This window comes from Macaca nemestrina, chromosome 11 (genome assembly GCF_043159975.1).
Source record: "Macaca nemestrina isolate mMacNem1 chromosome 11, mMacNem.hap1, whole genome shotgun sequence".
Taxonomy (NCBI): Eukaryota; Metazoa; Chordata; class Mammalia; order Primates; family Cercopithecidae; genus Macaca; species Macaca nemestrina.
In genome coordinates this window covers 88,173,280-88,188,428 of record NC_092135.1, presented here as the reverse complement: position 1 = coordinate 88,188,428, position 15,149 = coordinate 88,173,280, and the positions used below count along the sequence as shown (strand labels likewise).

At 35.7% G+C, this 15,149-nt stretch overlaps 2 protein-coding genes across 10 annotated transcripts in view; one reads left to right on the top strand and one right to left on the bottom strand.

The window, feature by feature from the left end:
- LOC105468213 (3-hydroxyisobutyryl-CoA hydrolase) overlaps positions 1 to 2,425 on the top strand; it is a 117,732-nt gene extending 115,307 nt beyond the window's left edge. For all 4 annotated transcript variants that reach the window (XM_011718284.2, XM_011718283.3, XM_011718281.3 and 1 more), the window contains one exon: positions 2,094 to 2,425. In XM_011718284.2, coding sequence (XP_011716586.1) covers positions 2,094 to 2,209 — 116 coding nt within the window. In that variant the 3' untranslated portion in view covers positions 2,210 to 2,425. The remainder of the gene's footprint in view (positions 1 to 2,093) is intronic.
- Positions 2,426 to 6,159: 3,734 nt separating this feature from the next.
- C11H2orf88 (chromosome 11 C2orf88 homolog) overlaps positions 6,160 to 15,149 on the bottom strand; it is a 122,615-nt gene continuing 113,625 nt past the window's right edge. For 5 of the 6 annotated variants that reach the window (XM_071073077.1, XM_011718309.2, XM_011718307.2 and 2 more), the window contains one exon: positions 6,160 to 7,598. In XM_071073077.1, coding sequence (XP_070929178.1) covers positions 7,151 to 7,438 — 288 coding nt within the window. In that variant the 5' untranslated portion in view covers positions 7,439 to 7,598 and the 3' untranslated portion in view covers positions 6,160 to 7,150. Of the gene's footprint in view, positions 7,599 to 13,782; positions 13,814 to 15,149 lie in introns of all 6 variants that reach the window. The other variant, XM_011718308.2, reaches the window with a different exon arrangement.

Here is a 15,149-nt window from a genome sequence, read left to right as displayed (position 1 = left end):
ACCTCTTGATTTTAGAGGACCTATAAGCATACAGGGTTATATCGTTCAAGTATTCATTATATGTTGTAATAGCCCTTCTTTAAAAGAAAGATATGTTTTTAGATAAACACTGTTATTTTGAGGAAAAAATGTTGAAACCAATCAGCATCAAAGTTCTGATTCATAAAGGAAGTGCTTATTATGCTACTTTTTTTTGTTTTGTTTTTTGAGATGGAGTCTTGCTCTGTCACCTAGGCTGGAGTGCAGTGGCAAAATCTCAGCTCACTGCAAGCTCCGCCTCCTGGGTTCACACCATTCTCCTGCCTCAGCCGCCCAAGTAGCTGGGACTACAGGTGCCCACCACCAGGCCCGGCTAATTTTTTTTGTATTTTTAGTAGAGACGGGGTTTCACCATGTTAGCCAGGATGGTCTCGATCTCCTGACCTCGTGATCTGCCCGCCTCAGCCTCCCAAAGTGCTGGGATTACAGGCGTGAGCCACCGGGCCTGGCCTGTGCTGTTTTTTAATGAAGAGCAAGTATATTGCCGCCTCTTTCAGAAAGCAGTGTCTGTTCTTGAGAGTGAAAATTGTAGTGTTCTTACATAGGCAAATGTTTGCTGCAGTTTGCTAATAATAAAAACACATTAGCAAGTTAAAGTAAGTTAGCAAATTTAACAGTTGTTAAAAATTCTTATTGTTAACATCTAGAACAAATTACTTTCTGGTTATAGAAGGAAAAAAAAAAAAGACTGTCTTACTGTAGCTGGATACCCACTCAAACTCCATGTAGTGGCTATCTCAGGAGACTTGCAAAACCTGAGCTGCCTACATGGCACAAACTTATGTTATATCTATTCTGGTAAAAAAATTGTTAGCTTGAAATAAAATAACAAATTTGATTAATAGTCTCTTTCCTCTGATCCTTCAGTGGGATCTCAAGGAGACAGGTAGTATTGACCAGAAGACTTAACAGTGAAAAGGATTCTTGTGGAAAGAATGTGCCAGGGTTGTTCTTCGTTTACACTGTCCATGGAATATAAAACTTTCAAATAGTAGGGGTCAGAACATCAGTGTTTAATATCCCACTGATCTGATACCAGAATCTCATAGTAGGTAGTTAAATCTTAAAAACAAAACCTCCAGTATCTGCATTTAATTGTGTGTAAAAGCTTCCCTCTACCTACCTTCTTCCTTGGTTCCCATACTGCTTCTTTAACTATTTTAGCTTTTAAATGCTAAATTAGGTTTTTCTAATTCACTATAGTTTGCACATTTAAGTATTTCCATTCTTCACGAGAATTATGTGCCTTTAAAGCATGGTTGAAATTTGCTACCACAACCATAACTTAAAAAATTTGAGATCATTGTAGATTCATGTGGTTGTAAGAAATTATATAGAGATCTTGCATACCTTCCTCCCAGTCTCCCAAATGATAACGTTTGTATAACTACAGTATACTGGACATTCCTCCCCCCTTTTTTTAAGAAGTTACAGATTGCCTCATAATCCCGTGGGGATACTATGTGGCTATAATGAGTGATGACTACACTGAAATAGAAGAACTAGAAGGTTTCATGATAACCTGATTTTTTTAAATCCAGAGCTGTCTGAACTGGAGGATTCAGCAGAACAACAGTATCCACATTTAATTATGTATGAAGTCCTCTTTTCTCTACCTTAAGCAATTAATTTCGTCCCAAAATTCAGTGTGGAGGAGGTTAGAAGGCACACCTGGTCCCTCTGCCCTCCCCTGCCTTTACTTTAAACCACTGGTTTTAGCTGTTTTGTATGTGGAGGTTTCATTTGCAATTTTATTTCAAGAAGAAAAAAAGAATTCTGTTGTTTAAACCACTGGATTAATTCAGTAGGCTTTATTAAAGCTAAGACATGAGGCTTAGGAAGTTAGAAAATATCCACCCACTCATCAAAAGTATATTGCTGTCCATCCCTGGAGGTTTAATTTAAAAGATAAATAGAAAACATATAAGAACTTTGCAGGAAAAAAGTATTATAGAAAAATGTGCCTAGTATAAGAATTTCTGTCAATTCAGTAAGTAAAATCTGGTAATATTAGAAAAAAAAATAGTACTAACATTTGTATCTTCTCTTGACAGTTTTAATTGATAAAGACCAGAGTCCAAAATGGAAACCAGCTGATCTAAAAGAAGTTACTGATGAAGATTTGAATAATCACTTTAAGTCTTTGGGAAGCAATGATTTGAAATTTTGAGGTGACAGGCTTTTAAGGTATATTTCGTAGCATGGGTTGGCAATCTACAGCATGTGGCCCAAATCCAGCCTGCTGCCTGTTTTTATATACCCTGCAAGCTAAGAATGGTTTCTGCGTTTTTAAATGGTTGGGAAAAGAAATCAAAGACTCATATTTCATAACATGAAAAGTATATGAAATGTCAGAGTTCACAAATAAAGCTTTATTGGAACTAGCTATACTCATCTGTTTATACATTATCTGTGACTGCTTTGAAATGAGTAGTTGCAATAGAGAAGGTAAAGCCTACAAAGCCTAATTATTTACTGTCTGGTTTTTGTCAGAAAAAGTTTGTCAATCCCTGTTTTAGAAGATGGAAAAATGTGAAGGTCTTTAGAGATTCTCTAGAGTAGTATATCTAATTGAAATGGGATCTTTGTTTGGCTTTTGGTAGTGGCTTGTATGTTGATGAAATCAAGTATAAAATATAAAAAATAAAGACCCTGAAAATTGTTTTGGATACTGTGTTAATGCCTCATAGAATTTTCTCCATATATGAGTGTTTTAAAGTAACTGAGTTACTGTAGCAGAAGAGCTCCTTTTATAAACATTAGAGCTCCTTTTATAAATATTAGAAACCAAAGAGAAAAGATTTTTATTAACGTCCCTCTTCAGTATTAACTCAGACTTGGTCTTCCCTAAAATAATCAGAATACCATCCCATGGTGAAACTGAAAGCATTATTTTCTTGTTATTTGTGATATTTGTTAATCTAGTATAATGAGAAATTAGGAAACTCCAATCTCTTAGAGACACTCTGTTTTTTTATAATTTACGTAAGACTTTTGTGTGATAATTATCCTTACAAACAAGGTTCAAGTCAGGAGAAAAAAAAAAATTGAAAGCAAGAAGACTTTTGTTCAAAAGATATATTCAATAATTAATATTGTTAATAAGTACTTTTTAAGGTATGAAAGAACTAAAAGGTATTCCAGACTCAGAACCTTAAAGTTCTAGGCAAGAATAATTTTTAAACTAAAGGTAAGTTTATAAATTAACAAAATAAAATTTATGATTGTTTTTTGTTTGTAATTTTTGTTTAAATAATTTTAAAGGTAAGTTTATAAATAAAATTTATAATTTTTTGTTTGTAATTTTTGTTTATAAACAAATTATAAACAAAATAAATTTTTTGTAACTTGTTATAGTTTCTCCTTCATCCCATACTCTGAAAAAGACATTAAAGATCATGTCCTGCACCCTTCTCATAGATGAGGAAGTGTCAGCCCAGAAGGTACTACTTTATGTTTTCTCAGTTCTTACTCTGTTTTACGTGAAGCATTTTTCTTTCGAATAATTCAGTAACAGATCTGGAATAAAGATGCCATGATATTGGATACATTTACGTTTATACTCTTAAAGATCCTAAATTGGACCTGAACGATCCAAGAAATTATTTGTATAAATGGGTTTTTGTTCTCTGTATTTATTAACAATGCAGAAAATGTCTTTTATATTGTTAAAAAATTCAAAGTACACTGTCAGAAAGCATTTGCTTCAGTTAAATAAGAACTCACACTACTTAATTGCAACTGGACTTTTATTGTGCAGTTACAACAAATGTTTTCAGAAAAATATTTGGAAAAAATATACCACTTCATAGCTAGCTAAGTCTTACAGAGAAGAGGATTTGCTAATAAAACTTGAGTTTTGAAAATTAAGATGCAGGTAGTGCTTCTGAACTAATGCCCATAGCTCCAAGGAAGACATGTCCTATTTAGTCATTCAAATACAAGATGAGGGCATTGTGATTAAGCAAACAATGTATTTGTTAGAACTTTGTTTTTAAATTACTGTTCCTTGACATTACTTATAAAGAGTCTCTAACTTTTCATTTCTAAAACTATGTAATACAAAAGTATAGTTTCCCCATTTAATAAAAGGCCAATGATATTGAGTAGAATATATGCGTATCATGCTACTTCATTCAGTGTGTCTGTTTTTAATACTAATAAGGCAGTTTGGCAGAAATTATTTCTTTGGGACTAAGGTGATCATCATTTTTGTCCCCTTGAAAATTGTGCTTTAAATGCTAATAACCACAGGCAGATTGCAAACTGATAAGGCAACAAAAGTAGAGAATTTTAGGATCAAAGGCATGTAACTGAAAGGTAACAAAAGTACATAAGAGACAACTGGGGAAGGCAGCAGTGAAGCATATTTGTGGGGTTGAGTTGTTGTAAATAAGGAATTTGCACATTTCTCTGATAACCTGCTTCCACAGTTGCCACCTGGAGGTTCTTTGTTGTGCTGGTAGAAGCCCATTTGCCCTTACATTGGATGTTCCAAATGTTTCCCTTTCCAGGAGCTAGTCAGTCTTTCAGATTCTTTCAGTCATCTGTTTTATATGTCTCCTGCCTTCTCAGACTGTCGTTCTACTCTCTTTTATTGTTCATGAAAGACCTTCAAATTGAAGTAAAACCCATATTTCAATATAAAGATATGAAAGAAGGCTAATATCCTATTAGTGATATTCTCATCCATCTTGAATGCCAACCTATATCGTGATAACTGTCACATGTAATGTAAATTTGTTTATTCATCTCTTATTCATTTATTCATCTTTTTAATGCATTTGCTTATTCATCTTTCTCCAATCTGCTCCTGTCTTGATTTATCCACTAGCTCACTGATTATTCAAGCCTTGTAGTTCATATATGTCATGGATTGACATACAATACAGCATATATTTCAGACATAAGTTTTTCAGAAATATTGTACACAAGATATCGTACTCTATTAAAATGTGATTCAGGGACAAGGGAATGGTGCTTGGTGATAAAACTATACTGCCATAGTTGCTGAGGAAGGGCAGCAACAGAGATCAGACTTCTGGCTAATATGGATCTGGCAGGCATCCCCCTGTTACACCCCTGGGAAATAGTGGCCCAGGGCACAGAAGGAACCTGAAATTAAAATATTTAGATACAACCAAAACTCACTTGTCTCTGTCCCTATGTACACTGAAAAATTTAGTGGGACATGCTGCTTTATGTGGCTTTGTGTTTTCACCATTGTACTTATTTTATATACCTAACTGTACATTTTAAGCAGCAAATGACCTTGCAGCAAAAAAATGTCTTGGTGTGAGATGCAAAATGAATGAAAAACAACCACATCTATGCTTTTGTCACTCAACCTGAACTACTCTTCATGACCTGGAAATGTTTTATACTTACGGGAAACTTTCTGCCCTTAACCTTATAACTTCAGATCCTTGTATGAATGGGTTTGGTTGTTTTTCTATTAATTATATAAATTGTAGATTGCAAGTACAATGGGACAGTACAAATCCCAGGACTTGGTAAAATTAGAGTTGAATGATGACGTGTCCAAAGGCAACTGAAATATGACATATTTCAAATAATGTTTTCCTTGCTCATGTAACTTGGAGAATTCACTCTGTTTGATTGTGGGTTTCAAAGTATTAGTGTTAAAATTAGAGGTAGAGTTTCTGCGTGCTTACAAGACAAATACATATTTATCTCATTAAAGAGGTAATAAGCCTTTTTTTTAACCTTTATATTTTCAATACCAGTGGTGTATTGTGGATCTAACACACACAGGCTTAAATAATTTCCTTTCCATTTAAACTCATTGTGTACCAAATCTTGATGAAAAGATAATTCTAGAAAGTCAAGTCTTAATTTTCCAACAAGTTATGTCTTAATTTCTTCTTCCCCCTTCCAAATTTTCTGTTACTACTGATCTTCAAACAGTACTGATCTTCAAACAGTACTTAATCCCTTAAAACAAAAAGGTGTGTATGTGCTGTGACAGTAAAAATGAAAAAGAAAAAATACTTCCCTAAAAGGTAGCTAGGCTTATGGAAACAGTATAATAGGTGGCTATAAATGCCCTATAGGCTTGTGTTACCACTAAAAAATAACAAAAACCCAGAAAACGAGTACTCTCCTCAAAGGACAGTTTTATCTTTTCCGTTTTGCGATACAACTGTAAATCTTCACGCATTATCTGGTCTCACAGTAATTTTAATGGCGACCGCCTCACTAGTCAAGAAAAAACTGGGAATAAATGCCCATATTCCAGCTCTCTGTACCTCTGAGATAGTAAAGCTTAATACACAATTAAAACTGAAACTTTCTACCTTGCAGACTAAGTTTCTGTTATTTTTAAGATTCACTGGATTGCTCTTTATAAACGGTACCCATACTTGTTTTCTTGTATAGTTATATCACAGGGCTTCTTAATTCAATGCAATAAACACTAATGTCATGGCTTCTATAAACTGTTATCTTTAAGATGGCTTTAGGCACAAAGTCGGCAAAGTCTGAGTCGTCCAATAACAGCTGTAATTAGTTAGGGCCCTGAGGTCCAAGGTGGTAGTTACACTTCTCATCTACAAAAATAAATATCTTATTAAAGACAGGGTTCATTTGTGTCAAGAAGTAGAGATCCTTGACAAACAAGATTTACTGTTAATCACTATGATTTGAGTGCCATTCCTGTGCCAAAAAATTTTAGAAGAGCCCTTTTCATATCTGGACTTTTTTGGGTATAAATTTAAAAAAATTGTTATTTTAAAGGACAACCTTTAAAATAACCATTGGAATTTGGGGCAGTTTTTATTCCTTAGCATTTTCTTTGGTGATGCCATTACTTAGGAAGAAGTGCTATGACATTCAGTTGATTATTGGGTATCACAGGACCTCTGTTCAGCCCTTCAGATGACTAAAATCTAAGAGTAAACAGAGAGAAATTTCTGTTAACATAGAAGTACTTAAAATGCATTTCATCCTAGGTGTTCTTATACTAGTGACATTATCGTAGACACATTTTTAAATCCAGATAGGTATTTGTACTTTTTCACACCAGTTTTTGCTTTTGTCGCATGTATTCAAACTAGCACCTCCGCAGTCAAAGTGTTGTCATCCTACAGCCTCAAGGCCCCTCACTCTCAATGTATGGAATGTCACGGTACTTGATATTATTGCATGCCCATTGCTGCAAGGCATCACACAAGATATCCTGAGACAGGCGGTGTGCATATTCCAAGATCACAATATTGGTCCCTGGGGGTTCCTTCACTTCCTCTTTGACATTAACTGGAGAAGTCATCTTAGGTAGACATCTCTCTTCTGGCATAAAGGGTTCTTCACTCTCATGCTTCTTCTCACCTTCGTATATGGTAGGAAATGGGAAAGTTTGCTTTGATTTCATGCAGCCCATGTTATGAAGAGCTGTTTGTGGAGGAAGCAGTGGCAGACTACTTCCAGGCCATCTTTAGAAAACAATGAAATTTGTCCATGTGATGTTAACCAGTGCTTTCCCTCTCCAGGCCACTTCAGTATTCAATGTTCCCTTTCACCACTCTTCACATGTAGTTTACCTGTCAAGAGAAGGTAGGTTTCATTTTGAAGTTACAGAATGCAAAACAGTATATGATTGAGTGGCATCACTTTGGTCACGTGGAAGAAATCTGAGGTAAAGACAAACAGCTTTATCTTACCAGTGGAAGAAAAAGATAATCACTCAATAAAAATGGCAACTTGCAAAACAGGAAAACATTTTTTTCAAGATCTTGCAAATTTTATTAAACTGAAAAAATTCAATTTTTGCTAGCTTAGATTTATCTATACCAAGGGTTAGCAAACCATTGGGCCAAATTCCAGCTACCTATTTTTATACAGCCATGCTCACGTGTTTACATGTATCCATGGCTGCATTCATACTACGACAGCAGAAGTGAATAATTGTGACAGACTGTGTGGCCCACAAAGCTTAAAATATTTACTGTCTGACCCTTTACAGAAAATGTTTGCTGAGTCCTGATCTATGCTGTCAAGCAAAACAAGCACATCAAAATTTGTTCCTCCTGAAACCTCATGAGCCTACAGACCTGCGACTACTGTTAAGAGTCTGGCTTTATCCCCTGGTCACGTATTTACAACTGAAAGAGTAGTAAACAATGTTTGCTTTACTCTAGTGCCACTTCTAAACAGTATAGATTACATATAGCAAAGCCACCTATTTTTCCTTCTGACTGTTCCCTGTGAAATTGTACAAAAGCTCAGATTAAGGTTAAAAGTTTTTCCTACTAAATGTATCATTCCTACCCTTGTTTGATGTTTGGTCAGTAAATAGATGACAATGTTTGTGACGTGCCTTCTAAGCCTCCCAAGTGTGTGTTATCACAGAATGAACTTCTCTTAAGGGACTTAAGGATAACTAAAACAATACAAGACAGCTTCATTTTAAAGAGGACTAACCTGTAAGAAGCACAGGTAAATCTCTATAAATGAGATTAATGGTCCCTGATTGTATCTTAGTTTTGGGACTAAAAACATAGCTCTAAAAATTCATAAAATTTGTTTCTGAAAACACTTTTTTTTTTTTTTTTAAAGACAGGGTCTTACTCTGTTAGGCTGGAGTAAAGGATGCAATCATGGCTCACTGTAGCCATGGTTCAAGTGATCCTCCCACCTCAGCCTACTGGGTAGCTGGTCTGCAGGCACAAGCCACCATGCCTAGCTAATTTTTTGTAGAGACAGGGTTTTGCCATTTTGCCCAGGCTGGTCTTGAACTCCTGGGGTCAAGTGATCTGCCCACCTTAGCCTCCCAAAGTGCCTGGATTACTGGCATGAGCCACTGTGCCTGGCCTGAAACCACTGATCTTAAGGCAAAAGCTTACGTGCATCTCATTCATTTTTTTTTAATAGTTTGTAATTAAAGATGTCCAGAGGAGGTGATGTTTGCCAGGTCTACCACCATATATTATTCTATAAATTCTACCTAGTTTCTCATAATACTATATCTGTTCCTACCCCTAATGAGAGTGATATGAGAGTAAGAAAGGAAAGGCAGTCTTCTGCTTTTAATTGCCTTTAGTTCCGTATGCCCTACTTCATGCTGCAAACTCAGAGATGTTAATTTTAAAAAGGAAACAGATATATGTGGTGTCTGTCTTGCTTACTAGCCTAAACTGAAGATGGGGACTGTCTTGGTTGTTCATCATCACCATGTTAGGATTTTTTGTAGTGTCTATTTTTTACTGTGAAGGATGGTTAAGGGAATTGGACATGGTTAACCTGAAAAAAGTTACTTGGAGAACTCAATGAGTGTCAGATAAATGAAAGGCTATGAGTGGAACCATCAGTGGAACCATCAGAATATTCTGTGTTTTTTAAGACCTTTTGTTTTGCAAAAACAGCTTTTTCTTACCCTAACAAAGTAACTAGTGCCAGATTTGTGCATTTGCCAAAACCAGTTTTAAAACTGGACAAAATATATGTTGCCATGTATTTTCAGGCATAGAGCAACAAGCAACACTGGATTGTGATCCCTGAGAGAAGAAAAACACAAGATGTTAACTCCCCCAGATGGTCATTGTGGGATTCTACCTGGGGGTATTTTCCAGCATTACCATGGGAGTTGAGCCCCAGGAGAGTCAGAGAGTGGCAACTCTGATGGAACAGAGGTTTGGGTACTAAAACAGCTGAAATTTATAAGATAGAGTTCAAGATTGGGAAGAGAGGCAGAAATCTGCATGAGACTTGTCAAAGGTACTGGGATGTGCATGTCCAGGATGAGGCTCTGCAAAGTCTTAGCAAACGATTACTTCCTCTAGGACTTAAGGGTTGAACAGTGACACCAGAAGTTATACAGTACTTAGAATCCTTGGAATTGCAGCCTGAGTGGAGCAATCTCATTGAACACTTCTGTATTTAGTTACTACTCAAGAAATGTGACACCTTAGGAATCAGTAGCATACCCTATGCAAGGGTTGGCAAGTGTTTTCTTAAAGGGCTATGACTTAGGCTTGTGAGCTAGGATGTTTGTGGCTTCTCCAAATTCATATATTGAAACCTAATCCCCAACGTGGTGGTATTTGGAGGTGGGGGCTTTGGTGATGATATTAGAGTATTAGTGCTCTCATAAAAGAGACCCCAGAGAGCTCCCTTGCCCCTACTGACATGTGGGGCCACATTGAAAAGCTGTGAACCACAAAGCAGGCCTTCACAAGATACCATATATGCTCATGCCTTAAACTTGGACTTCCCAGCCTCCAGAACCATGAGAAATAAATCTGTGTTATTGATAAACACTCAGTCTTATAAATACTCCATACTAGTCTCTGGTATTTTGTTATACCATCCTGAATGGACTAAGACACATAGGGTCTATGTCACAACTACTCAGCTCTGCTATTATAGCACAAAAGAAGCCAGATAATATATTAATATTAAACAAATGGGCATGGCTATATCCAATAAAACTTCATTTACAAAAATAGGCAGCCAGCCTATGGACCACATTTGACTAAGTTCAAACAGAAATAGTCCCCTTTAACAAGAAATAAAACAATACCTTTTAAAGAAAGATAAGCCAGACGCCTTACAAGTTATTAATCACAATGCCTACCGTTCAATTAAAAAATTACTAGCCACACAAAGAAGCAGGAAAATCTGACCCATAATCAAGAAAAAAAAAAAAGACCCAGCATTTCTTAATAGAAATTAATAATAGAACTTTAAAGTAGCTATTTAAGTATGCCCAATAAAATAAAGGAAAAAACTAGTGAACAAAAAAAGAATTTCAGAGAAATGGAAATTGTAAAATAAAAATGGAAAATCAATAACTGAAATGTACAAGACGTGAAATGAAAAATTCATTGTGTGGACTACTGAATGTTGGAAAAGATAGGATTAGTGAACTTGAACATAAATCTATAGATGTGTCCAATCTGAAAAATGGAGGGAAAAGATTTTAAAAATAGAGCAGCAGCCACTAAAGAGATAATGCAAGTATGACTTATGAGGAAAGGAATTAGACACATTTAACCCAGAAGAAGACAGGAAAGGAAGAACATTGGGGGTTGGGAGGGACAATTAGAAAACAAACATATGAAAAAGCCTTCTGTATGAAAAATTACCTGAAAGAAAAATGGACTAAAAATAACAATTGAAAGGCAGAGATGATCAGACTAGTTTAAAAATCCAAACCACACATATATAGTCTTTTCAACACTGAGTGCTGCAACAACCAAATCATCCATATGCCAAAAAAAAAAAAAAAAAAAAAGCTGGACGCAGATCTTAAATCCTTCACAAAATTAATTTGAAATGGATCATAGACCTAAATATAAAATAGGACTCCTAGAAGATAACATAGGAAGCAATGTAGATAACCTTGGGTTTGGTGACAACCTTTTAGATTCAGTGCCAAAGGCATGATATGTTAAAGAAATAATTGGTAAGGTGGACTTCACTAAAAATCTGCTCTGTTTAAGACATGGTCAAGAAAATGAGAAGACAAGCCACAGACTGGGAGAAAATATTGTAAAAGCTTATTTGATAAAAGATTGTTATCTATATTTGATAAGATTGTTATCTAAAGTATACAAAGAACTTCTGAAAGTCAGCAATACAAATATGAACAAGCTAATTGAAAAATGGGCAGAAGATCTGGACAGACACCTCACCGAAGTCATCTTACATATAGATGGCACATAAATGTATGGAAAAATGTTCAGCATCATGTCATTCAGGAATTGTAAATTTAAACAGTGAGGTAATGGCAAAAGCAACAGAACTCCCATTCATCGTTGGTGAGAATGCAAAATGGTATGGTTATCTTGGGAGGACAGTTTGGCAGTTTCCTACAAAACTAAACATATTCTTACTATACGATCCAACAGTTATGCTTCTTGGTATTCAACCCAATGAGTTGAATGCTTAAATCCATGCAAAAATCTGCACATGGATGTCTGTAGCAGCTTTATTCATAACTTTGAAAACTTAGAAGCAAGCAAGATGTCCTTCTTGGTGAATGGGTAAACTGTGGTACATCTAAACAATGGAATATATTCAGCATTAAAAATAAATGAGTTAGGCTGGGCATAGTCACTCATGCCTACAATCCCAGCACTTTGGGAGGCTGAGGCGAGTATCACTTGAGCCCAGGAGTTCAAGACCAGCCTAGGCAACATAGCAAGACCCCATCTCTACAAAAAAATTAAATATGAAAAAAATTAGCCAGGCATGGTGGTGCACACCTACAGTTTTAGCTACTCAGGAAGCCAAGGTCGCTCAGGCCCAGGAGTTGGAATTGAAGGTTATGGTAAGTTAAGATTGATTGCACCACTCTACTCCAGCCTGGGTGACTGAGCAAGACTCCATCTTAGAAAAATAATAATAATAATCCAGCCATGGAAAGAAAAGGAGGAACCTCCAATGCTTATTACTGAGGTAAGCCAATCTGAAAGGGGTACATGCTGTATGATTACAACTATATGATATTCTAGAAATGGCAAGACTCTGGAGGCAGTAAAAAGACCAGTGGTTGCCAAGGGTTATGGAAGAGGCTGAGATGAATAGGTGGAACAGACAACTTTTAAGGCAATGAAACTATTCTATATGATACTAATAACGGATTTCTGTCATACATTTGTCAAAAACCATAGATTGTACACCACCAGGAATGAACCCTAATATAATGTGGACTTCAGGTGATTGTGATGTGTCTAGTGGGAGATGCTGCGTGTGTGTGTGTGTACACAGGATATGTGGGAACACTCTACTTCCTGCTCCATTTTTCTGTTAAAACTACTCTGAAAAACAGTATTATTTTTTTAAAAATACACCCACTATATGCTATCTATAAAAGATACACAACTTAAAACTGACAAACCCAGAAGCATAGCTGGAGACTTAAAACATTACTAGAATATTCAAAGAAAAAATAATATGCATTCTGAACAACATTACGCTCAAACTTGAGTTGATATTCACAGAACACTATACCCAACAACTATTACATATTCTTATCGACTGCATATGGAACATTCACCAAGATAGGCTATTGATAGTCTCAGCAGATTTCAAAGGCTTAAAACATTACACAGTATATTTTCTAACCACCCCAGATAGTAAAATATCTAGAAAAGCCTCATATATTGGGAAGCTAAACATATTTCTAAGTAACCCATGGGACAAAGAAGAAAATCACAGGAGAAATTAAAATATATTTTCAACTAAACAAAAGCTGAAACATCAGAATTTTGAAATGCATTAGTTAGAGCTTAGAAATAAATTTATATATTTAAATGCTTAGAAAAGAAGAAAAGTTTAAATCAGTGACACAAGCTTTTACCTTAAGCTTAAAAAAGAAAAGCAAATTAAACCCAATATAAGTAGACAAATAGGTAAGAACAGAAATCAGTGAAGCATACCATAGAGACAACAGAATGAATGCTGGTTCTTTAAAAATATCTAATAGATACATCTCTATACAGACTGATCAAGAAAAATAAGTCACATATTAAGATGTATAATGGGTATTATGACATCTATATACATTTAAAAGGCAAACAGGAATAATATAAACAATTTTATGCCAATATCAAATTACCAAAATTGGCACAAGAAGAAAATATGATAGCTCTCCATCAATTAAAGAAATTGTATATTCGGCAAAATTCTAGCAGGCTTTTCTGTAGACATTGACAAATGGATTCTAAAAGTCCAATCAAAATCCCAGCACTCCGTTTCTTAAAAAGTTAACCATGCACTTACCCTGTGAACCAGCCATTTCATCTCTAGATATCTAAGACAAATAGAAACATAGGTATTTTAAAAATCTGTATACCAACATCCGTAGCCTCTTTATTCACAATAGCCAAAGCTGGAAACAACCCAAATGTCCATCAGGAGGCAAATGAAATGGATAAACAAATTGGGGATATCCTTAAAATGGAATATAACTTGACAATAAAAAAAGGATGAACTATTGGTATGTCAAACCACATGGATGAATCTCAGACATGTTGAGCCAAATAAAAAAGATGGATCATATATGAATTTCAAGATCGGACAATAGTGACCCTATGAATAGAAATAATAGGGATTCCCTTTGGGTGGGAGGTAGTAAAGACTGTTTGGAAGAGACCCTGAAATACTTTCTAGGCTATTAAAAATATTCTATATCTTAATTGGTATGTTAATGAGGTATATGTTTGTTAAAACATGTTAGATCGTACCTTTAACATCTGTGTACTGTATTTCACTGTAATTTTTACTTTAATAAGTATAAGAACCGTTTTTGAGAACATTCTGGGGCACCTAAATCCAGGGGACTGATGTATTTTATCTGAAAAAGACTGCCTGTAGGCAGCATCCAGAGCAGAGTAGCTCCCTGTGCTGGAGGACTCCAGTGTGAGGCCTGCTGCTTCCTTTCTGCACCAACCTAAAACCAGCCCAACTCTGGTCATAGTCTTCTGGGCCTACCGAAGAACAAAAGCCTACTTCTAGTTCTTCCAGTTGCCAGTTAAAGGGCTTTATTTATCTGTCACTTCCTTTGGGAACAGGTAGAGTGCTTTGATTTAGAATGACGGCAATAAACGAGAAACCAATTTGAAATTGGGTATGAGAGTCTTCTGTCCGTCCTTTATTGTGCTGTTCCTGAACTTGTAGCTGAGGAGGGTAGAGTAGGGAGAGGGATCTATAACCTTATCCAAGGAACCAGATTAGTAATATTTCATCCCCACCACACTTTAATTTGCACATATTTCTAGAGTATCGGACATAAAAAATACCTAGATAGTAAAATATTTATGTTGTTAACCTTCAGCTGGTTTAGCCATATCTATTAAGTATAGAAAACAACCGTTCTTCAGTTACTTATCACATCTGCTTACTAATTTATGTTGTTTATCATTTCTTCCCATCTAATAGATGAAACAGGCAGATAGGTCTGGCTCTTTCACTTGCTGACCCAGAGTTCACATGGCAAATAAGAATGGAGCTGTCACTCCGAATTCCAGCCTCTTCTAAAAGTGCTCCAACAATACTTTATCCAATCCAGCCTATGTTTTTAAGTGTTAACTTTCTCTCTTTCTTGAACTTATAGAACCTCTGTCCCAACTTTGAAGTTAATTCTTGCC